The following is a 25,349-nucleotide window of genomic DNA, read 5'->3' as shown; positions in this document are numbered from 1 at the left end:
CAGGAAAGATTAAATTAGTGGCAAAAAAGTGTGGATTTTGTCAAAATCCAGTTTATGGTCAGAAGTTTCAAATATATTATCAGAACAATCATTAATTTGTATATCATTTTATCGTCTGCACCAGAACAATAAAATGAAGACATGTGGATGCTGAAATCTGAAACCAAACACAATTTGCTGTCGAAACTCAGCAGGTCTGGTAGCAGCTGTTCGTAGAAAACAGAGTTAAAATGTTGAGTCCAGAGACTCTTCATCAGAAAACTGCGTGTCCCAGTTGACGATCATAAGAACATTAGGACATAAAAACTTTGGAGCAAGAGTAGGCCGTCCGTCTCTTCAAGCCTACTCCACCATTATAAAATCATGACCGATCTTTTCGTGGACTCAGATCCACTTCCCCGTGCTCTCACCGATAAGAACATGGCAAATTAAAGGTCGGTGTTCAATTAATCTCTTCTGTTACGTTTTCGTCCTGCACTAATGTTGAAACTTCTATCAGTCCAAACTCTACTGCAACATGAAGAATACGTACAAACTTGGTGGAGATGTTCAATTCGCAAGAGTATGTGACGCACGTTTAAACATATGTATATATTTTAAATTATTTAGTGTCATTCAAAACAGATAAATAACAATGACGATACTTGCAATGGAGGAGCAATTGTTTGTCCTCGTGATAATATCATATTTATTGTGGAATAAATACCAGACATATTAAATCGTCGCACTTAATTTATCTGAATGCACCACCAGATGGTGTCCTTACTCCATTAAGAATATTCACAGAGGGAAAGGAGAGAAATGACAATCAGGACCTGAGAATTGTGTTAATTGTTGTCTAAAGCGGAAGCAAAACATCGTTTCGGCTTGTCGTGTATCATATTAATCAAAACATAACGTTGGGAAGTCATGAAAATAACCTTGATTTTCTTGTGGTGAAGTAAACGAGCACGACATTTGACTTAAAGGGCAGAATATACGTGTGTATGTCGAGGTTTGGTGTGGGGAGGTTGGGGTGGGGGGGCGCTGTGTTCTTCGGATACTGCAAATACTGTAAAAGACTTAAACTAAAGCTGAGCTTTACCAGGAGAGGCGTGGAGTTTACCATTCAGCGAAAACATGAAAGCTGTCGAGATCATTGTTGAGGACGCAATGAGCTGTTCATCAGGACCTGTGTCAAAGTGAAAGGCAACGTGAACGATTCAAAGAAGTAGATGTGGTAGTGCTGAGACACGAATGAGGGAGAAGAAGGAAGGAAATAACGGAAGAATGGCGACTGTGAGGGAAGGAGCGACGGGAGAGAAAGAGACGAATATCAAATGATCTCGCCCGGACCACTGGAAGTGTAACATATTCATCACAGACATAGTCCACAGTTGAGTATCTCATCCTTGAAAATACATTTTCTTCTAGTTTTATTTTCTATTGGTCTTAGTAACAGAGGATGTCAAGGCTGGAAAACGGACTGGTCATAATTCCAGGACAGAAGCATGAACGCACAAACGTAATTTAATTTTGAGAGGGAGACAGTGTGTTCCACACTAAACCACTCTGATCGACGGAGAACATGACAAAATTATTTGCACCCAGCGAGAGATGTGAAGAGAGACAATAACGCCTTCTTCAGTTCATCTCGACACTTGTTCTGGGATATTGCATAAATGAAGCCGTTTGTGCAGGAACTTCGTATCTGCATCATGTTCGTCGTTTCTTGGAGAATAAACTGTGAGTCAGTGAAATCCAAGCCACTGAAGTATTCCTCACCTGTAACCTACACATAGAAGAAGCGCCCGACAAAAAGGTGACCCTTAGAAGTAGGAAGCTGATCGAGATGATGAAGAGCAGTATGATGGACCTGCAGCCTCCTTCGGGCACTACTGACTGCCAAGATGTATCTGACAGTCACGACACTGAGCAGCAGAATAAGGAGGAAGGGGAGAAAAAGCGTCAAGATGTGATTCAGCTGGTAATACGACTTCCATGCAGATGAATTACAGTACGAGTATCTGAAGTCACGGAACCAGAACACCTAGTCCACAATGTACAAGGGCTAGTAGAAGTAGTCTGAAGGCAGGTTCATGATGCAGCTCAGGACGAAAACCACTCCAATGAACAGTGATACATTTTATCGGTGCAGTACCTGGTCCTCAGAGTCACGAAACGGCTGATGGTGAATACTAATCAGCCAGACTGAGCCATTCCGGCTGGCTTAGATTATCATGGTGCTGACTGCCCAGGCAGTAGTCACGGACTGGGCGCTGTGTAAGAATTAAATGCCGCCGATCTGAGTCAGGATGTACCCAGTGATGATCACAAGAAAATCGCTCACTGCTATCCCCACCAAGAAAAAGTTGGTGCACCCAGAGAGTACGCACGATCCTAGTAATAGTATAATGATCGCCAGCAGGTTGGCTGGGGGAAAGTGCTTAGAATTTTTGAACTGACTTGAGTAATCACAAGATACACTTCTAATCTTTAAAATAATGACGCATGTGCAATAATTTTCTTTGGGATCATCATGTCATCTGTGCATAAAAATATTGAACACATTAGTGCATTATTCCAGACATTAGCAAAAACAGCTGCTTGACGTTGCCGGCATTGCAGTAAAATTTAATTTTGTGCAGTTAATCTGAATATTATTCAGGCAATGTCACACATTAAAATTCACAAACCAATAATCTAATAACTAATTGTTACTTCATTGTTCAGAATAACAGTCTGGGTATAATGTTGCTGTGCACTGCAAACGCGTGCAATTTAGTACATCTCAATATTTTGAATATACATAGTGATCTGGGCTGAGTTTCCTTCAGCGGTGACTATCAGAAAAAAAAGACGATCGTGAAATTTAATAGAAACTACTTAGTTGAACTTAAAAGCAAATCGTTAGAATGTGTTACCGACTAAGGGACACCAGTAGTAGCAAGTGCTAAATAATACAGGGCATTGAACGAGACATTCGCTGGGCCATGCATCACTTGTTATAAACTAATCGAAATCTCAAAACTCCTCGCTTGAGCTCCGTGACATAAAAAAAAAGGTCTCTAATGGATACAATTTCAGAGTCTGGAGAGTATCAATTACATTCGAACATTTACCTTCGTTTCTGGTCCGATGAACGAAACTAATAACTCACCATTTCATGCCTGCTATGTAATATTGGAATATTGCACAATTGCACACACGTAAAACGAGAACAGCAACCTGCAAATTCTGAAGAACCCTTCCACGTGTTTTGATTACTCCATCAAAGAGTTCCTATTTCAAAATGTGAGCTTAGGTCTTCTGCCTAATTTGAAGGACATCTCAGTCCTTCTCTGCATTTTGCCCAATTGTTTCTATCTTTAGTTGTGAAATTATTGAATGATTTTCCTTCTACGGTTTTGCTGTCTGAACATTCATCTACAAATAAATTACAAAAATTTGAAGTGTCTGTTTACCAATAATGGATGATATCTGAGGAGGAGTCCAGAGCATGAAAACCCTTTGGATGCTGAGAACAGAAAACTTCTTACATTGAAGGTTGATAAATTCCTGGGCCAAATGGGGTCCATTCCAGAGTCTTGCATGAGGTGGCTGGATAGACAATGAGTGCATTGATGGTTATCGTTGGAAATTCGAGAAGTTCTGGAATATTTCCTGAGGATAATAAAAAAGGGATAATAATCCAACTATTTAAGTGGAGTGGGATCAGAAAACAGGGACTACTGTTGAATGTCAATTATAAGGAATTACCAGGTCACATAATGAAGGGCACGATAAATAGACATTTCGAAACAATGATGTGTTTTAGATGAGTTAATACGGAGTCACAAAAGGGAAGGAATGTTTGGCAAACCCTCTCGAATTCGTTTTGTGGATGCTAATTGTAGCACCGATAAAGGGAAACCTGCAGATGTGATGTGTTTTCGTTATTTTGAAAGTTTTTGATAACATCCCATACAGGAAGTCGGTAAATATATTAGAGAATACGAGATTGATGTTAAGTTGAGGTGATGAATTCACAGGAGAACTCAAATTGTAGAAATGAATGGATTATTCTCAGGATGGCCGAATGTTATTAGTTGGAGTGCCCCAAGAATCTGAGACATAGAGCGTGGCAATTTATATAATGATAGTCTCAATCATAGTTATTGCAAAATTATTGATGCCATGAAACTGGAAATTTGGTTTTGTTTAAGCATGTATTCTTGTTTATTTGAAATTCAGGTGCAGAAAACTGAAGTTCTGATGTAGAAACTATGGAAGAACCTAATGATGTTGTTACAATGTTCAGTACTCCAAGGAGTACAGGAGAATAAATGTAAAACATGCAGACTCAACAATAAAAAGAACACACATTCCTGAAGACACAGTTCAAACACATGTATTGGGTTATGGGTCTTCTTAAAGATCACGTTACTCTGCGGAACATCGGGAACTAGATGGATGGGGAGATATGACAGGTCTAAGAAATGAAATAATGGCAAACAGGGCGACAGTGCTGAAGAAAAACTGGAAAGAATGCTGTGAGTAAGGAATGAAGAGATGGGAAAATGATATCAACAGCAAAACAATGAGGAAAATACATAAATAAACAAATATGATGTGTACGAGAGCAGTGAGAGTTGGAGGAAATGTGGATGGATACAAGTCATAAATTCGCTTCATGTCCAGAAGGAAATAATTTCCAATATTTCTGCATTCTTTCAGGCTATGCTTCAGGTATCTGTACAGCAGGAGTATAGTCCTTATGTCCCTTTGAGACTGGGGCTTCTTTTCATCAGATTTCTTTATCGAATGAAGATGGTAGTGGTGAACGCTAGGCCACTCTGTTGGGAAAGAAACAAGATGAAGTGTTTTCTAATCGTTCATCATTTAAAAGGTGTGGCGAGAATGATGAAGGGGTAAATCAGAACTTTCTTCATCTGCTTTCGAAATAAATTCTGTGAGACCGTATAGATGAAGACGTTGTTGCAGGAACGAAGTAACTGGAGTATGTTGGTGCTCTCTTCAAATGTGTACTTCGGGTTACTGAAATCCAGTCCATCGAAGTCACTCTTAGCTTTCAGCCACACATAGATAAAATGTCCAACAACAGGGGACCACATGAGGAGGAAACTGAGAGAGATGACAAACAGCAAGACAATGGACCTTTGGCCGTTCGCCATTTCTGCATCTTGTCGATTCTCGCCACCCCAGAGCCTCCTGCGAGCTCTGTTGGCTGCTATGATTTGTCTTATGGTAAGGATGTTTAGCAGCAGAATGACAAAGAATGGGAGAAAAGGTGTCATGATGCGAAACAGCCAATCATATACCTGCCAGACTGGCCAGGTATAGAAGCTGGCTTTGATGTTGCAAAACCATGATACCCCATCCAAAATGAACAAGGGCTGGAATGCAAAGTACAAAGGGATGGTCTTGACGCAACACAGAACACAAATCATTCCTATAACCAGTAATGCGGTCTTCTCATTGCTGTTTCTGGTCTTCTGTCTCTGATAGCAGATGGCTGCAAAGCGATCGTTGGTAAAGGCCACTGTCAGCCACACCGAGCAATCCAGAGTGGCACAGACCAATACGACACTGAGAGTGCACGCAGGAGTGGCGGAGAAGAGACTTTTCCGAAAATAGATGCGGCTGATTCGATTGAGGATGACTGCAGTAGTAATGACAAGGAATTAATTCACAGCGATCGCCACCAGGTAGTAGGTGATTCACCTTGAGAGACCACACCGTCCTCGCAATAGAATTATGATCGCCAGCAAATTGGCTGTGTAAAATCAAATGAGACATTACTGAACTCAATCGAAACTTTGTCTGAATCTTCGTGAAATATTGCACAGAACAGCCTTCAACTATCACCTTGGCACTTCCAGTGTCCACCTTATTTTTGAAAACATTGACAATTATTAGACATCCAGTGCAGCATTAAACATCTTGCGATGCACCTTACGATGGAATAGCAGTCCCAAATCTTCTTATTTTAAACAAACCCATTGGACAATAACCACGTCTACTGTCACGTCTGACTTTCTCCACCCCAGTCTTACATATCACCACCACATCATCTGTCAATGTGATCAGTCCAGGAAAACAAAATCGCTCTCCAGTCACTGAGTTAATGCCAAGTAGCTACTTGTTCAATTCGCAATAACAAAAATAATGCGGCTGACATGAACATATTCATATCAAGCACGGGCCAGCCTTTAACACATAAATGTTGACCGACATTGGATCCTTACAGAGTTGTCTCACTCTTTGCAACCTCAACCTTCAAATTTTCAGATGCCCCCGACTCTCGTGGAATCCATTCCCGCAGCATCATACAACTGTCTAAAATATCATGTTAAGTTTGATTCTATGTCCTGTGCATCCCTCAATTTAATATTCCAAAGTGTGTTGCTTATAGATTTAATGACTAAAACCCAAATTGTTGGAATTACCACCTGAGCAGCTCGGCTTTAGCTCCTCTTCTTTCAGACGTTCCTTTGGTCAAAGTGTTTATCAATATTTCATTTTCCTCAAAACTAAGTTGGTTTGCCACATTGTTCTGGTGCTTGCTGCATGCAGTGAGATAACTTGAGACGAGGTGGAACTGCGCGTTCTCATAATTGAGGAACAACATCTTTTTGGTAAATTATTTAAAATATAATGATTTGAAATTTGAGAGAATTCACAGCAGAAAAGCAGACTAACAAAAGTTCAAAAATATTGCATCGCTATTGACGTCTTTGAGACTAAACTTCAATTAAGTCCTAAGACCACATTAACGATTCTGTTGTCCTTTGGGAACTCTACACTTTATTACACCCCTGCACAACACATGCTGTAGATTCGTTTAATCAGTGAATATCGGTTTATATTACAAAACGTCTTCTAAAGTACAACCACAAAGTAATTCATATTTAGGTACTGTAATGAAAGCAGTGCAGAGAGGCATTTTACCACACTATGTTAAGCCAATCATCCTACAATGGACCAAATTGCAGTTTACTGAATTGGATTTGAACGCAATCTGTGACAATATTACTGTTTAATGTTCATGCATTGTGATTCAACGCAGTTCTCAATTTTCATAGACCATTTTTCTATAAGTTTGCTGCAGGTATTATTTCATGATGTGTTATACGGCCTGCAGACCTGTTGAAGTGCTTTAAAATCAAAGGGTTGCAGTTCAGGAAAATTCTACTGAATCCTGGAAAGAAAATGAATAAACCTCTGGAAATACACGAATAGGTAATCGATTTTCTCGAACATCAGTGACTTACCAGAGGCACCGATAGCAGCGACAATTGAGTAGAAAATAAATAGGTGGACAGTTTGATCAATAACTGTGAACAGAGACAGGAGCTGATTCGGTAAACATTGCAATTGCACAACCAGTCATAGGATCTTGTGCATTTAACAACTGCGTGCTCTGTCTGGTCATCAAGGAGGCACGTACTGGACACATTACAATCATGGCCTAGTGAAATTGTAAGAGTTACAGAGCGTACTTAGATGTAAACTAAGTCAGATAGAGCACGGGGTCCTTTGACGTTGTAACACTGGCATAAACATTAGCTCCATTGGGAAAAAATGTAATGATTAAAGAGATAGAACTCGTAAAATAAAATTTAGTAACTGGGGTAGTACTAAGGGAGCCATAACCACAGAGCATAGAGTCATTGAGGCGCACAGCACAGAAACAAACCCTTCCAGCCAACTCGTCCATGCCGACCAGATATACTTGAAAACTGTTCCTTCAAAGCTTTCCAGTACAGCTACCGTGGGTCAAATGATTAGAGATTTAATTTAAAAGCAATGTGCAGCAGGCCAAAGAAATGGTGATCTGCTCCAATCTGACTCCTTAACGATGTATAATGGTCTTGAGACTACATAAATTAGAGTTACTGTTCATTAATAAAGTAACAAAAATGTTTAAAAGGTTATCAGAACTTAAGACAGGTTATACATGTCCCCAAACGTCGCGCTACTAACTTCAGAATAAAACATAACCATTTACTAACTGCGCTTATAAAACTCAGTAAGGAGGTGTTGGTTCCATTAAGAACCATGGTCCACCTTGCAAGATCAGTCAGGTTTAACCAAGCCAGTTAACACGCTTTTCTTCACGTATTCTTGGAGCAAGGAAAGCTATGCATCTCACTCCTTTCAGAAGAATTTCCGCTTGCATTAATAAATTTATGATTAAAATCAGAGCAATTGTAGTGGACAGCTGGTCCTATCTCTCCCATTTTGAAAAAGTTGTTAAATATTAAATTTCATTTAATTCTGCATTTTCCACAAAAGAAATGTCATTGCAATCTGTGTAGGAAAATTGTGTCAGTAAAGGTTATTTTGGTGAGGACTCGCCATTTGCCTTGGAAAAATTATAATGAGCATGTGCTCATCAAGAAATTATCAAGTTTTTCTGTTTCTGAATTATTTGCTGCAAGTATCTTAGATCAATCAAATAGAAGGTTCAATAGCAAGGAAATCTTAATGACACAGACATTTGAGCTAGTTTTAAAAAATCTCTTGACAAGGGAAAGTCGATCTAGTGTAAATTTTAAATTTTAGCTTGAATTCAGAAATCAAAGAAAAAACGTTTGAGAAATCCAGTTAGGCTAAGTTAGAAGGTTCAATATTCGTATTAATTGAAAATAGAAATAAAAGTGACATTATGCTTTGCGATATTCTGATGTTGAGAGCGGAGAAAGCGATTTGTCAATAAATCCAAATAAAAGACTTGAGAAGATGTGAAAACAAAATCCCGAGGATTCAGGGCACTGCAGAGAATTGCAGAACTGCAATCAAAATTGGTTGAATTTATAATGATAAAATGCTCAGAAAGAAAATGATTGCTACCTCCTACTTTTCAATATAAATTATATAGTTACTAAGACATGTCTGCAAAGGCATGATCGCTCAGTGATTAGCACTGCTGCCCTAAAGCGCCAGGGACTAGGGTTCGATTCACGTCATGGGCGACTGCCTGTGTAGAGTTTTCACATTCTCTTTATGGCTGCGTGGCTTTCCTCCCACAATCCAAAGATGTGCAGGTCAGCTGAATTGGCCGTGCTATATTGTTCATAGTGTTAGGTTCATTAGTCAGGGGTAAATGTAAGGTTAGGGAATGGGTCTGGGTGAGTTAGTCTTCGAAGGGCCGGTGTGGACTTGTTGGGCCTTAGAGTGTGTTTCAAAAACTGTCGGGAATCTAATGTAATACGTTATCGTTAGTTGTGCACGAAAGTAAAAGTTAGAAGGGCAGTCTAACCTCGAGCCTTGTGTGGTATTTGGTATGATGGTGGCTGATCTCCTCAGTGAGATTCTAGAAATTCGATGGCATCCAGTAAAAAGGAATTAACCTGATGAGCACTGACTCCACACAAGTTCACTCCCTGCATTATAGATCTATATTTTGCGGCTGAAGAAAAGTGTGCAGTTGGATCACTCTTCTCCAGAAAATATGAAACCAGAAGGTGACTGAACAGGGATGTTTTAAATGATGCCCTGGTTAAATGAACTGAATTCGTGACTCCGTGACAAAGTTCACTAGAACAACAAATGGAGATATTAAGGCAAATGCATCCATGCAAATGCATATTAGAATAGAGTACAAACACTCATGCAAGCAGTAGATGGGACAGGGAAGCGAAAGAATGGCGAAAGGAATAGACACTTGCATGATTCCAACTGTTAATATATCATTCAGTGTGAAGTGGAGGGAGGTTCATGTGATTGGCATACATTTGCAGGATCAAATTAGGTAAATGTCCTGAACCTGCTCTACAGGTTGTTAATAATATAAAGTTCAGAGAAAGCTAGGCCCCCCACAAGATGGGAAAGAATCGAACAATTGATTGGAGGGAATTGGGATGGTCATATATGCTGAAGAGAAATCTCCCCACTGAGTAACAGTAAAACCGCAGCTGAATCTATACAAACTGAAACCAACCGACAACTCAGAGACTTTGGAACAATCTCCCACGATGGCATAAACCACAAACAGAACAAAGTAGTTGAAGAAACTAAAAGAAACTGACCGTGAAAATTCAAAATAATTTGAAATCAATGATATCGAGCCTGCTTTTGACCAACACCAGAGAGAGAAAAAAAAAACAGAACATTACCTGAAGTGTTGCTGTGTCAAAATCACTGATCTCTGACAGTCGGTGTTCAATTTAAGTGTATATACTTTCGGTTAAATGTTCCTGTGTACAGTTCCTGAGAGAAGCCAGATGGGTATGTTTCAGAAACATGCTTTGTGAAAATGAAACATGCCATTTATATCTGAATGCATTTTTAGAATTATGTTTCTTCAGAAAAGATTATAAACTGAAAACTGAAATCACGAACTCACACAGTACAGAGGAATGTTACTCGGTATGCATGCCAATCCTCACCCATGAAGCTGGAAACCAAATAGTCCTCAAACTTTTGCTGTTTCCCATCTGTCCAACACGCATTTCCTGTTCGAATAATAATTCAATTAGCATACACGAGTTATTGACGAATTTGCTCATGCTGTTTACCTCTTGTGTAAAATGTAACACGCCATCTCCTTAACTGATTGATTTTCTATTAACAGTGTGTAAAGAAGAAACACATTATGTTAGACGCTGGTTTACATAAAGCGAGAATTCTTCCTGTCAACACGATGTTTCCTTTACAAACAGTGCATTAACAAACAATCAATACTAATCAATCGAGCAGATTCTGGATAAAGACAATCCGGCTCAAACCCATCCAAGACCCCAGCTCAAAGTCCACCTCCTCAAGCCTCTGCCAACATGATTTTGTGCAGCTCTCCCTGCGCTCTGTGATGTTGGGTGTCTGTAACCCCATCGTGTTCAGCTTCTTGTGCGGGTTTCTCCGTGCTCTGTGTTACTGTGTCAACAACAATATACTCCACCCTGAGTAACATTTACTTGAAATCTTTCTCCGTGCTGTGTATTATTGTGTCTGTAATCACCCCATATTCAGGTATTTTAGATCTGTCTCCGTGATCTGTGGCACTCTGTTTGTAATTCCTAGCATGTTCAGGTTTTTGTGCGGGTCTCTCCGTAATGTGTATCACTGTGCGGGCTGAGAGCCGACTCAGTGCACAGTAATACACAGCGGAGTCACTTAGTTGTGTTTGCGAGATCATTAACCAACCGATTTTCGCCGCAGCGTCAAGAGAAGCAGAAATTCGTCCGCCTGCAACATTTTCTTTATTCTGCTCTCCCGAGGTGTGTCTTTGAAGCATATATTTCGGAGGTTGGCCTGGGGACTGACAGTACCAGTAAACTGTGTACTGGCAGATCCCTGAGTATTCACAGCTTAATGTAACGGTGTCACCCGCAGCAGAGGTTTGGAGTGGTGGACTCCGGGACACCAGGGAACCGAAACCTGTGGGATGACATTCAACAGATATTGAGTCTCCGTTGAAATTGCAAATCACGGGAGTTATTCTGTTCATTTTATTGATATTAGATTTGAATATGTCATATTTTATCAGAATGTAAACCAATGAGGCGATGAGGTGGCAATTCTTCTTCTTGTGATGTGCAATACATTGCAAAAACGGCTGCTGGAAACAGAATCAACAGTAAAATTCAAATTGGTAATCGATTGCAACTGAATCAGGCAAAAAGAATGCAGGGCTATATGGAGAACGTGAGTGCAGTAGGAAAAATTACAAAGGATTCTGAAGAAGACAGCATCCACATATTCTGTTTACAGGCAAACTCCAGCGATCATCGTGTCGTCATCTTGAAAGCTGGGGGGCATAAGGTGAAGGTGAAAGGAGAAAGATTTAAAAGGGACACAAATGACAGAGCGTGGAGTGTATATGAAATGAATTTCCAAGGAAGTCTTCGAGCCAGGTATAGTGAAATCGTTTAAAACTCGTTTGGAAACGTATGATGGGCAGAAATGTTTAAATAGATACAGGCCAAACGCAGGCAAATGGAAAACTTTGGTTTGGGAGACCTGATAATTTGTTTGATCCAAAATAAACGACGGATTTGATCAGCACTGGTTAGTTCAATCATTGTCTGCATGTTACCTCTGTTCATGGGAGTATACCCGATTTTTGATCCACTTTTGTCGCCAATCGCGTCACTTTCTTCTCACAGCATTCACAGCTGACGTGAAATATTTCAATTTTGTATCAATTGATTTCTGGTTTTCCTTTGTGCCTTTTTCTTTTCTTGCGATCATGGCAACCTGCACAAACGTCTCTCAGCAGTCTGTTTGGTTCTGTCTGTAGTGTCTCTACGGTGGTTTTACTGTTACACATTGGAAACTACCTTTCAGATTTTCCTCAATTGCAATTACTTTCATTGAATTATTGTTTTCTGAGTGGAAATCTTTTCAGTTTTGCAGTAAAACTGTAGACAGGACCATTCAGCCAAACTGATTTATTGCTGCTCGTTTATGCCAACGTTCACTTCTGCCTGAAATCTAATTCATATTTCCCATTTAACACAGTGTGTTGGTGTATTCCATTCTCCTCCCTGTATTTTCAAAACCTTCTATAAATGATTCAATACAATATGCTCCAACTACTCTGGTGGCAAGTTCCACATTTTGCACATTTCTTCACCTTTGTTACTTTATTTGTTCTGCTAGTGGCCTATTGCTCTGACCTCAGTCTCATCCATCCCAGTTTCGAGGCCATCGTATTTAAGATTTTCATGAAGTCACTTCGTGCTTCGCTGCTCCTAATGCAAAACAGAACCAGCGATAGCAGTTAACGCTTGGGTCTCCACTACTTTCTGAGATATAGAATGCCACTAATTCAAGGCAATTGTTTGTCTGAAAAACATTCTTCTCTTCGTAGTCCAAATTGCTGTCCCTTAATCACAAATTGTGACCGTTGGATAGACTTTCCTGTTTGGAGAAAATTCCATATAATGTCTACCCCTTAAAATTCTATATGCTCAAATTAGAACACTTCTGCTTCTTTCAAACGATAAGTAATGGAGCTTAGGCTTCAGAATAGCTTTACAGAAGACAATAACGCTATCCCAAGCGAATGCTTGGTGAAGCGTAGCTTTACTTGCTCGAAAACCAATCGAGTCATTCTCAATTAAGGACAACAAATGTCTAACTATCATTTCAGGCTAGAACCCATTCCAGCCCTTCCCTCTGCATGACTCACTCAACAGCTTGATGAGGAGTTGTAATTTGATCGATGCCCCAGAAATTGTCATATATTCCTTTCGATGAATTGTTACTTGCTGTCTCGAATGAGCATTCTTCAGTTTGAACTGGTTCCAATTACAACAAATCGATTTCTCAAAATACCTACATTAAATAAACCAAAATTCTTTACAGTTTCACGTTTAATTCGGAGGCTGGTAAAATGGATGTATGATTGGTCAGATGAATGCATATATGAAAGGAATTGAAAAGAAACAGCAAGTCGATCATTCCTGGCACCCATTCCTCAAATAGGATAATTCATCTTGACATACAGCCAGATCTCTTATATCTGAGGTTCGCTGAGTAGTGTTTCTGATTTTCTTGTGGGTTAAATGTTTCTGTTGAACTTTTGAAATTCGGGCTTGAATCACTGCCTGGTACAAAGTTCTTTCTTACAGACCTAAGCAACAGACGGAGCTCCCTCAGTCGCAGGTAACTCGTAGAATCGATTCCAGACAGTCGGTACTCCTTCATTTAAGCACCTGTTCGTCATGTTGGTGGTATCCCTCTGTGGACCCGCTGGGCCATTGATACCACAGGTACAGTGAAACCGCTGACTCAGGGCCAGGTGTCATTCGTTGTTTTCGCCCGAGTAAACAAAGACCTGATTCGCATATTCTGCTGACACGCAACTCCGGCATTGGAGCAGAAGCGATTTTTTTCCTGAGATATTTGTTTACTTTCTTTACATTTAAACTAACAAAAATAAATCTATCGTTCAGCAACATAATGAATAGCAAGATGGAATGCAGAGTCACTTACCAGCTGTGACAGTAACCGCCGTTCCGGATCCATCAACATGGTCATAATAACACAGCAATGCGCCTCTCAGTCTCCTCTGTACAAGAACCAATGGTACCTCAAAGCATCCAAAAATCATCAGCACCCTGCTTGAACAAACTAATTATTCACGAGATTTAGATAAATAGACCATATCCTCTGTGTCCAAGTTTCCTTTGACTCAAGTTCTTCTCTTGTTCTTCTCCCAAATGGCACAGGAATACATGAGTTGGATTTTCACTTCATATCAGCGAAGAAGAATCGAGTAAAGAAATTCGTGCTTGCTACAGATTGTAAAGATATCAACCTGCATTACAGCGAAGTGAACTTCAAGCGCACAATTAACTATTGGGGACGGAGAATTTGTAATTTAATTGTAAAGAGGTATGTGAGCTGGCTCCTTTCACTGTGTCTTGCTCCAAAATGACACAGTGCTATAAGTCTGTGTAAAACTTCCAAGGGCTTGTTGGGAGTTGGATATGACAGCTGAACTGCAATCCCGATTCCAGTTGTTAGACTTCTCAAGTCAGTCTCCTTTAATTAGCATCAATCATTCCTAACTTCGATTCACCCACACAAGCCTTGAAAAAAGACATCACCATCAGAGCGCACTTGTTATCAGTGAAACACACTTTTTATAAACAATAATGCAGTCTAATTGCAAATTGGTTGACTTGCAGCTGAGAGGCAGAAATGTGGGATTTTTTGGGCAGATTGGCTCAGTTGTCAATTTGTTTCTGTAACAATCTCCATTGAGAGTTTTTGAGCGACGGGAAGCCGAGGCCCATCACTGTGTGTGTAGTACCGGTATCGAGCTTTACAGTAATAGGTGGCGGTGTCTTCAACTCTGACATCCCGAATTTCCAACGAAAATAAATTTTGTGCTTTATCTGTGAACATAACGAATCTCCCACCACTAAAGACCCGCTCCCATTCCGTTGCTGTCCGCGTTTGTCTAAAGAAGTGTCCACTCTCAAAATAAAAGTCATAACTACTTTTAAACACACAGTTGATGGTGAGAGACTGACACTCCTTCTTATTAACCGCTACTGGGCTCTGTGTCACTGACTGACTGAAATAACCTGGAAATAAAACAGAGAGAAATGAGCGGACATTACAACTGACCGACACAACGCGGTGAAAACTGCAGACCCATCCCTGTAATGTGGACGAAATCGGCAGCAGTGCATTTTAAATTTCATGCAATGTTTGTTTCTGTGATAGATACTCACAGGGTAAACCAACACACAGAATCAAACCATGGAGGGTGCCCATCATTCCCGTGTTTGGAGCTGATAGTTTGATGATGGGAAGACAAATTATTCTTGGATTTTCTTTCGTGACCTGTACTGAAGCATTTCAGATGAATTGGGTTGTTTTTCCAGTGTCCACGAGGTGATTAATGAGCCCCGTGGAATCAAGGTCTCTGGGCGTGCACTGTTTGAATAAGTCGGTTTTGAGGAGAGAACGTACAGTTTTATGTCACTTCACAAACTCTGTGAGCTAGATATGTAGCCACATCCCACACTCGCGCAATGAACAAAGGGAGGGGTTTGGGTTGAAGGTGAGGACATTTTCTGTCAGCCATCGTGCAATCCTTCTTGGCCCCGCAGTAATGAGCTGGGTACCCGATCCATGTTTATTTAGTCATATGTATTGAACAAAGAATGTGGAGATATGTTGCTGCAAGGAGTCAAAAACAGCGATCCCACTCCACTGTCCCCAGTATCAGTTTCTTTCACTCCCTGCCTCACCCCCACCTCATGTTAATTCAATAGTGCTGGTGATTATTTAATGTTGAGCACCTCTGTGGGACCCTAGTCAAACATCTGATCAGGAAACCTGAACCTTAAAGCACGTGGATACACTCAGTCATGCAACTGAGGTCAGGATGACAAAAATGATATCGTCCAGTCAGAATGTTGTGGTGAACGCACAGAACGTACATGATGAATTAACTTTCTCAGACATTTAAACAAACCGTTTCTGAAACAGTCCTTTCTGACTGCTGTCATAATTTAACCCGAGAAAGATTTTCCATGTTTTAATAAGATTATCGCCCATTCTTCCATACAGTAGAGGATTCAGATGGAGTTTACTGTAGGGACAATCCGACCATTCCAACAATTAGTCTGACGAAGTATCATTGCTCTTCCTCTCTGGACGAGGGTTTAGCGTTGGTTGTGGATTCTGAATGTTTGTCATCGACGACTTTACCAATAGTTAACGATATGTGATCTCTTGTGAATGTTCCCATTTGTGTTCTATTAGTGCACTTTGTTTATTTCCCCTTTAACCTCTGCTAAAACCTCTTCTGGGTGAAACACTGAGATTCAGACTTTTTAAAAGTTTGTTAAAGTGAATCCCTATCCATTGCACAGGTAGATTCAGCTGGCGTTCACTTTACAACATGTCAATAAACAAGAAGGTTGTAAGACCTTTATAAAAAGAGCAAGTGCATCAGGAAGTCGGCAGCGCTGGTAGCATTCACAGAGACAGAGATAGTTAATGCTCCGATTCCAAAGATTCACCTTTGAAACGTGTTCTACAAATGCTGCCAGATGTGCTGAATCTCGCCAACACTTGAATATCATTAGTTCAGATCTCCAGTATCCGCATATTTCTGGCTGTGGGCCCACGTGCATAGAACACCGATTCCGAACACACTTCATTGCCGATTTTGAATACCCTACTGTTGAGCTGCCTGGACCCTGAAATCTAGAATTTTCTCCCAAAATATTTGCAAATCTTTTACTTTGTTTTCCTCCTTGAAAACACTCACTACAACTGATCGCTTTGGCCAAGCATTCGGTCATGTGATTAAATATGACCTGAAATACCTGTGAAACTCCAAGACGCTTTGCTTACGTGAAAGCTCTCGCCATCAAGTTGTTGTTGAGTGAGAACAGATCCCTGATTGAATGAAAGAGGCTGTTCCAGTATAAGTCCAAAGAGGCAGGTTGCTATAAAAGAGCTGGAATTAAGTGATTGTATTCCCTGAATCAGGCAACTGTACTCAATCAGAGCTATGATGACAGAGCTAAGAGACTGCAGTTTCATTTTCCTACCCTGTTGTCAAGATCGTGTAACAACACCTTTGTTGAGGAACGAGGTGAGGCAGTATAAACTGGGAGAGTAACATCGACTGAGGCGTCATCGAAGGCCTCCGTTCTTTGCTGTAACTAGGCTTTAGTTTTGTACGAATATCATTGCATTTTTTTGCACCCGAAAAACATGCCCGAGTTATGAATGTGTTGTGTCTCACAGGGACGATGCAGGTGTTCTGAAGAAGAGCCACTGAACCTGATGCATTGACTCTGGACCGAAGGTCTTCTTTCCGTGCTGGAAAGAACTCGTTGATGTGACTGGTCATCGATATCTCCAGTACTGGATGTTACGCAAGACAGGAGAGTGTCCGCGTTGAAGTGAAATGTGTGAGACCTGCTGCCCTGGTCCTTCTGATTGATGGAAGTGAACGGCTTGGGAGATTCTATCAACATTCTGGTGCTATTGTCGGAAAGGAATAACCCGATTATTCTTCTCCTGCCTCTCCTATTTGTCTCTTTCTACAGAGGCCAGTGTATTACTTCACAATTCGTGATTCAATGGCAATACGATAGGTGTTCTTGGTCACGTTTTCCTAGTAATGTCCCCAGAAATGATCAGGTTCTTTCATCACATTTTCAAAACTTGCCTTCGTAATTTTGAATGTCCTCACTCTGATGCTTTTCTATTTAAAATCAATTCACAGGCAATGAAGAGGGAATGTAAATTTACAGACGGATGGAAAATTGAGTCAACCATTCTTGCAGAGCTGGGAGAAGACGTCTAATTTTAAAGTATTTGAACATTTGTCGATTTTGGAAGATGTGAGGAAAAAGCCCCGTTCACAGTGAAGAGAAACTGTACTTGTCTTGCTTGTGTGGACAAAGCTTAATTCAAATGTCTGATTCAGCAGAACGGACAAGAAAGGATGTTCTATTTCAAATTGGATTCCGAAAGCAGAGAAACGATGTAGTATATAACAAGGGATTCATTTCCCGCTCTGTGCAGAAAATACTTTGGTGATATCAAACTGAGCCAACTCTATTGACCTGCCAAAAGTATGGAAGAGATTCATTCAGTCATTCCACCCTTCTGAGACATCAGCAAGTACACACGAGGGAGAAACTGATCATATAACATTGAGTACAATCTAAATTCCACCAATTTTCCACGTCTCTTCAGTTCTGTAGAACTGTCTTTCTCAATTAGAAACGTTTCTCTTCCACAGATACTACCAGGCACGCCGAGTTTCTGCAGCAATGTCGGTTTTTATTTCAGGTATCCAGGACGGGAATGTTTTGTGTTTTTTTCCTCGGTGATACCAGAACTGGTGACAGATATGTTGGTCCCGGAGGAATTCGCTCAGGGGTATATTTAAGAACGAAAGGGATGCATTGAGGGGGAGCACTTTAAGGAGGTAATTCCAGAACTTCTATCATGTGCAACTGAAAAGAATGGCCCCCAGTCATGAAGCAATTTACATCAAGAATACATAACAGACCTGAATGAGATGAGTGCAGATATTTTAGAAGTTTGTGTTTCTGCAGAGATTACTTCGACAGGATTTGTTATAATCATGGAGCTAAACAAAAATGCGAATCTTAAACTACGGTGGTTTCCAATCCCAGAACGCTTATAGTTTCGGGAAGACATGTGTGCATTGTAGGACTATGTGAAGGAAGCTAAAACAAATGGAATTATTGTCAGAATCACTGATATTGAAGACATTTATTGACATTTTAAGTGACCTTCTAAATTCTTGTTATATATCTTTTGAGTTTCTCCTCCACCACCCTGAAAGGCAGTGAATTGAACTTTCGCAAGTCATTTGGTTAATGTATTGTTCCTCATGTCCCCCTAAACCTCCATCAAACTACCATTAAAATATACCACCAGGTCATCGATGTCCCCAATAAAAATAAACCAAATCACAGCAGATAAGTGGAAAGCTCTTTCCTGGTGACACCCCTCCAACCACAACATTAGGAACCATTGTCTCCACGAGTGGAAACTGCGTGGTCGGTCTGACACCTTGGATGTCTCTGTGACCACCTTCTCAATGACCAATCTAAAATAGACCTTCTTCAAAGTATTTAGACTAGATTAGATTAGATTCCCTACAGTACAGAAACAGGCTCTTCAGCCCAACAAGTCCACACCGGCCCCACGTAGAGTAACCGACCCAGACCCATTCCCCTACATTTACCCCTAACGCACCGAACACTATGGGCAATTTCGCATGGCCAATTCACCTGACCTGCACATCTTTGCATTACAAAATGTTTGATTCGTTGTATACGTGAAGACATACAACAATGTGTTATAAGATATGAATGAGATCTCATTTGTGAATTTGTTGCTGTATGATCAGATTGAACGACAATGAATCCTTTCCCACATTCAGGGCATAAAAACGGCGTTGTTCTAGTGTGAAGACGCGGAAGCATCAGCAGTTCAGATGAATTAGTGAAACCCTTCCCCCGCCCAAGACAGGAGTGTGGTCTATTCACAAGGCGAATCATTGGTGTGCCAAACGTTTGGATGAAGTGGTAAATATTTTCCCACACTCATGGCGGGATAATGGTGTCGCGTGGTGTGAACTCCCTCATGTACAGCGAGTTGAGATGATCACTTGAATCTAGTGCTGTAGTGAGATAAGAAGAACTGCCTCTTGTCATTATGAACACGTTGATGAAGATTCAGTTCACTCGAACTTTTATAGAAATTCTCGCATTTTGGATATTTAAAAGGTCTCTTTTCTCCTCAGTGTGAAACCGCGGATGTGTCAGTATATGTGAACGCCCAATGAATTCCTTTCCATACTTCAAACAAATGAAGGGCCTCTACTCAGTGTGACTGCTTCAATTCATTTCCAACTCGGACGGGTATTTGAAAACTTTTTCACAGTCTCTGGCGCGGGTGAAACTGAATCTGTCCAGTTTGGATAATCTTTTAAAGTCTTCTCCACACTCAACGCATTGTCGTTTAATTGCACATTTATTGGTTACATGCCTATTGAAGAGCCTTTGCTGCACAGCAAAGTTAGCTTTGCCATCTTTCGAAACTTTCGTTCTGCTTCTGAAATTTATTTATTCCTTTGTCCCAGAACAGTCCAAACTTACCCTGGTTATCATTGAACTATCAACTTCATGTTTTTCAACAAGTGTCTTTTCCTTGGGAATCTCAATTTCTTTCTCTATTTTGTCATCAAAACAGCTTTGGCTTTGCGACCAAATGTCTCTTCCATTGATGGGGACATACCTTAACCTTGTCAGAACTATTTCTGCTTGAAAGCAATACAATGTTCACCCATCATTTTGATTGCAATTTATCTGGCTCCAATCCATTCATACCCATTGAAATTGGCTCTCCACCCAGTGGCTCTCATTCTTAGTTGCAGCCTTTGCCGACAGACAGAATAAATGAACACTTGTGTTCCAACTTCAAAAGAAATGATGTTCAGACATGATGAATTTCACGACTCTGTGTCGTATCTTGATGTGACAGATGAGCTCAGCTTCTCAGCTATTAATTGCGTGCTTGAAATGTACTGCAGAAAAAATAAAACGTAATTAATGCCTTCAATACCCGTTCAGAATAGAAATGCAGAAGTGACAAATATTTCTCTTGAGTAAATGTATAATACTGCAAATGCTGGAGATCTGAAATGAAGGAGTAACGTAGCTGGCACAGCAGCATGTGTAGAGAGTAAATTAGGATTAACAATTCAAATTTAGCCACTCTTCTGCATTGTTGGACTCACTGCTTTTCCCTCCAAAGATTCTACCTGACTTGAGTTTCTTTGCACTTCCAGTCTTCCTTCACTATTCCTCTTGCTTTAAATTCCCCTTGGGTAAATCCCCTGCAAAAAGATTTTATAAACTCCATCCCTGTCCATTTTGCATATATAATCATGGCTTTCCTCTCTGAACTCAGGATTGGCGTGCACGCACGCTGTTGCCTATTGCGTCCCACCAAAAAAGATGTCAACCATGAGTCGGGGTTTGTCGCTGAGACACGTGGCAGAATAGCTTCAGGTTAGTTCACTGTCAGTGTAGGACCATGAGTGTCTTTTTCGAGGTTTGAGGTGTGCACTCGGTGTTTATGAAAGCTCCACGCTCGCGCAACCACCTCCAATGATCCTCCCACATTCTGCTTTCTTTCATATTTGACAGAGACCAAGTAACCTTATTGCACATGCGCCCTTCACCAATACTTACGGCTCATGATCAAGTCGGTATTGCATTACTCATGATCCTATTGCTACGGTCTGGACATGGAAAGGGGTTATTGCGAGATAAAAGCTTATGTTTTTAAATTTGATTCCGCGTAGTTTCAGGGCATATGCAGAGTTTGTGTTTATTAACGCATTTTCCTTACCCAACAAAATCTCGGTTTACAGTCTGGCCTCTGATACGTTTTGTGAAATAATAAAAGCGCAATAAAAAAGGTGTGTGGATGGTGCATGGAAGTAATTAGCTGGCAGGGAAAGTTTTGGAGGCGGGTACAATTATGACATTTAAAAGTTATTTGGATGGGTACATGAATAGGAAGGGTTTAGAGAGATACCGATCAAATGCTGGCAAATGGAGCACAATCAATGTATGTCATCTGTTTAGCATGAAAAAGCTTGCCAAAAGGTCCGTTACTGTGCTGTGTAACTCTATGTATGATTTTAAGAAGTTGATTTCAAATTTGATGTCCATTTTAAGACAATTTTCAAGTCAAGTATGTCTTAATTTATATCAGTCGACGTTCAACGTGTTGTGGTGGCTGTGATAGAGAAAATTGAAAGTCAGGTTGGCTGCTGCTTTTCAAAACCCTGGTTAGATCATATAGGGAGCACTGGGTATTGTTCTGGCATGGCACATTAGATAGGATCTGTATTTACATCGAAAGTTTCAGAGTAAGTTGAAAATTGATTTCGGCCACCTCACTGTTAACTTCATGTCCACATTTGCTTATCTGAAGCAATTATTATTACATACTTATGCTGTGATTATACTAAATATCTCATGAATGGGCGCTTCTTATCCTGTCGCTTGGATATCATTGTCATTGAAGACACTTGCCTTTTGCTTTTGCAATGCAATCATTAATTGGCCAAGACTTACTTTCCTCTGTTCTGTGAATACCTTTGCTTCTTCTATTCCTTTCTGCTCTCTCGTCCATTTCAAGTTTATTTGAAATAATGAAAAAGACAGAATAAAATGCAGAGTGACCGTGGAATTTTGTGGCAATGGTACAGACTGGCTGAGCAAACCACTCTCTTTTCCTAGTGTCACGATTCATTAATTTCACATCAAGAGTAAAGATGTGTATTTATGTCTTGTAATGGTAGTGAAATTGTTGTGTTGATTCATTACAGATTTCATTTAGAATTGCAAAGTTTCACAATCCTTTGTGCGAATCAATGTTTCTCACTTCATTCCTAAATTACTGACACATTTTCTGGAGAATGTGAGCTCAGTTATCAACACTCCTGCCCCCAGGGAATGCCTTTCATGAACTCTACTCTCAAACTGTCTCCGAATTTTGACGTTTTCAATGTTGTACACGGGAAATTCGAGAGATGGATTGTCAGAGAGACCAAGACAGTGAGTACATGCGTCCATGTATTTGTGTTTTTGCTTCTCTATCTGTATGTTCTGTATCTCTGCTCCTGACTATCTATTTGCGTTTGTAAGTACGTGTGTTTGTATTTAGTGTGTATTCATATGTGTTTCTACGTTTGTGTATGTCTCTATATCTGTATCTGTGTGCAATGGACTGTTTGTTGTTTCGGAGGTTTGTTCAAAGAAAAGAGTCAATATCTCTTTCTCTTTTCTGTCTCTCTTGCTGATAAAGTGATGAAATGTTACTGCTCGCCTTGAGGTTTGTCTCGATACGTGCGTGTGTATGTGTGTGTGTGTGTGTGTGTGTGTGTGTGTGTGCGCGCACGCGCGTGTGAAAGAGAGATCATCTATGCCTGCAGTGGGAAAGTCTTTGTCCTGGAGGGACGTTTGAATGAATGATTTCCAACCTGATAACTAAGAGGCTCAGAATGTCTCTCTCTCAATCTCCACATCTGTCAGTCCGTCTTCTGTTTAAACTGATGCAGTGACACCCTCTAGTGGCTTCCCCATGCCACTGTTTTGTGTTTGACATGATTCTGGTTCTTCCAGTGTTTCATTATCAGAATCATGTGACATTTCGATGTTGCTCGAATGAGTGCTGCAGTTACTTGCCTCACAGTAAGAGTTTACTGTAACAAAAGTGGTTCTTGGATTTTCTACAGCGTCCCATTGGTTTAACGGTGAAAGCATTCGAGACATTTCAAAAGGCCTGAAATACGTTCTTTATTTTTCATTCCCTAAACTGGCAGCATCAATTCATTTCAAGAATATATTTATAAATATTAAAGTTTTGATTGAAGATGTACGATCGAATTGTGAACCATTTCAATTCTGCGTCTCTGAGAAGAACAATATGTTGCAGAGTGCGTGAGTTCTGTTTTCAATGGTTTCACCTGGAACGAGCGGTTCACGTGATCAAACTCAGAGGAAAAGCAATATCCCAGAAATCTCCAGAATTTGTCACTGGTAAAGGCAATATTTTCCCTTCCTTAATTTCCCCTTGAATTTTGTGCATTACAAAATATATTCGGAGGTCGGTTAGGGACCTTGTCAGGTCTGGAGACAAATGTGCACCAGGGAACACTGGCAATATCCTTCCTCGAAATGATATCAAAGGTTGTTTTTTTAAAACATACCAATTGATTACCGTTTCACCTCCGCCATTATCGTGAGAAAGTATTGAAGGAGAATGGCAAGAAAGTGCAAAACAATGAGCATATGACGCTGCATGTAAATAACAGTTTACATCATAATTCAGTGAAACGTGAAGGCATTATGATTGCCCATCCTTCGACATCAATGGTTATGCAATCCAATCATCTCGAGAACAGGCCCTGAAAATTCATCATCTGTTATTGCCCTTCCAGAAATTGTTCATTTTAAGGCATTGCAAATTTCATACCGATCCACCAGAGGGTGCTATACTCACACTCACTGTTATCATCTACGTCTTTGTCTAATTATGGGTTCTTTGAGTCACCGTCACCACTTATCGTCCCACTTACTTTTGTGTCATCTGTAAGCTTGTCAGTTGTACGTTCACTTTAGTCAGGATTTAGATGGTGTGTTAATTTGTATCTCTGGTCTTTCACCATTCCCATTCACATGAAGAAGTTTGTACCGCAACATTTTCTAAAATGGATCAGTTGTCCTTGTATGGGTTCTCGTGGTAATGGTGATATTTACATCTAATAGTGCCTGACAATATGACGGCGAGCAAGCGTTTGGACACACTGCATCTGACATAGAAACATAAGTTACATTTGCGATGACTTAAGGTAAAGTTAAACGCAATCAGCTTTTGACAATATATAAGCTCTACAGTATGAAAGCAGGTCATGCAGCTTATAGAAACCAACACCACCCACGGAAAAGCATGCACCCTATCCTGTCCCATTCCATTAACCAAGCATTTCCCACGGTTCATCCACATAGCTTGCACATCATTGAACTGTGTGCAAATACCCGGAGCACAGCAAGAATGTGTACTCTCCAAAAATTGTTCACCCGAAATTGGAATAGAAGTTGTGACACAAGTGCAGTGCGACAGGCCTTGCTAACCACTAAATTACCATTGCAGCCAATGGAGTTTGCCACCAAAATGCCAAGAAAACAGCATTTGATTCTGCCATGACATACGCTGAAGTTTTCTCAATTATTTATTTATCTAGTTATTTTATTCCAAATCTCTCTGACCCACTGGCCTTCCATATCAGTTGCAGGGAACTATCATCGTTAGAGAGCAACTGGGGAACACCAGTTCCGATTGTCAAACAACATGAACTACTTTACTTTTCTAGCGTTGCCTGCAGAAATAATGACCGTTTCTGGACAACATTTGGTTTAAACTCTTGTCCATCGCCGTGTTGTCAGGTGAATAAATTGACTTTGTTGTTCAAACAAATAACAAAGAACTGCATTTCCTAGATACCTGAAAGAAAAGTGAAATTACCTGGAGAAACTCAGCCAGCCTGCTAGTATCCGTGAAGAAAAAAAAAACAATATCAACGTTTCAGTGCCATATCAATAACCGTTCTTCAGAATCTTGTTCATAGTCATGGCATGAATTGAGGATCCCACGAGCTTAAAAGTGATCCAATTGAAGAATGAAACAGCTCCAAGTTCCCTGGCTGTCACCTGATGTCTTTGCCAGTAATGAACCAATGAGCAGAGATCCGGAAATTACTCAGTTGTTCCCAACTCTTCACGAAAACAATTTTAATTTCGTCCAGTTCTGCTCATGTTCAA

The 25,349-nt window shown here is 40.4% G+C and overlaps 1 protein-coding gene across 1 annotated transcript; it reads right to left on the bottom strand.

The window, feature by feature from the left end:
- Positions 1 to 10,894: 10,894 nt before the first annotated feature.
- Positions 10,895 to 15,367, bottom strand: LOC122546732 (uncharacterized). The gene is made up of 4 exons (XM_087975410.1): positions 15,174 to 15,367; positions 14,747 to 15,023; positions 13,924 to 13,994; positions 10,895 to 11,361 (listed from the first exon to the last, which is right to left on the bottom strand). The coding sequence occupies exons 1-4, from the start codon at positions 15,217 to 15,219 to the stop codon at positions 10,895 to 10,897; spliced, it is 861 nt and encodes a 286-aa protein (XP_087831536.1). The 5' UTR covers positions 15,220 to 15,367.
- Positions 15,368 to 25,349: the final 9,982 nt, after the last annotated feature.

The sequence above is a fragment of the Chiloscyllium plagiosum genome, unplaced genomic scaffold (genome assembly GCF_037043375.1).
Source record: "Chiloscyllium plagiosum isolate Xiang-an unplaced genomic scaffold, Cpla_swu_hap1 HiC_scaffold_27, whole genome shotgun sequence".
In the NCBI taxonomy this organism is placed as follows: Eukaryota; Metazoa; Chordata; class Chondrichthyes; order Orectolobiformes; family Hemiscylliidae; genus Chiloscyllium; species Chiloscyllium plagiosum.
This window is presented reverse-complemented; position numbering and strand designations above follow the sequence as displayed.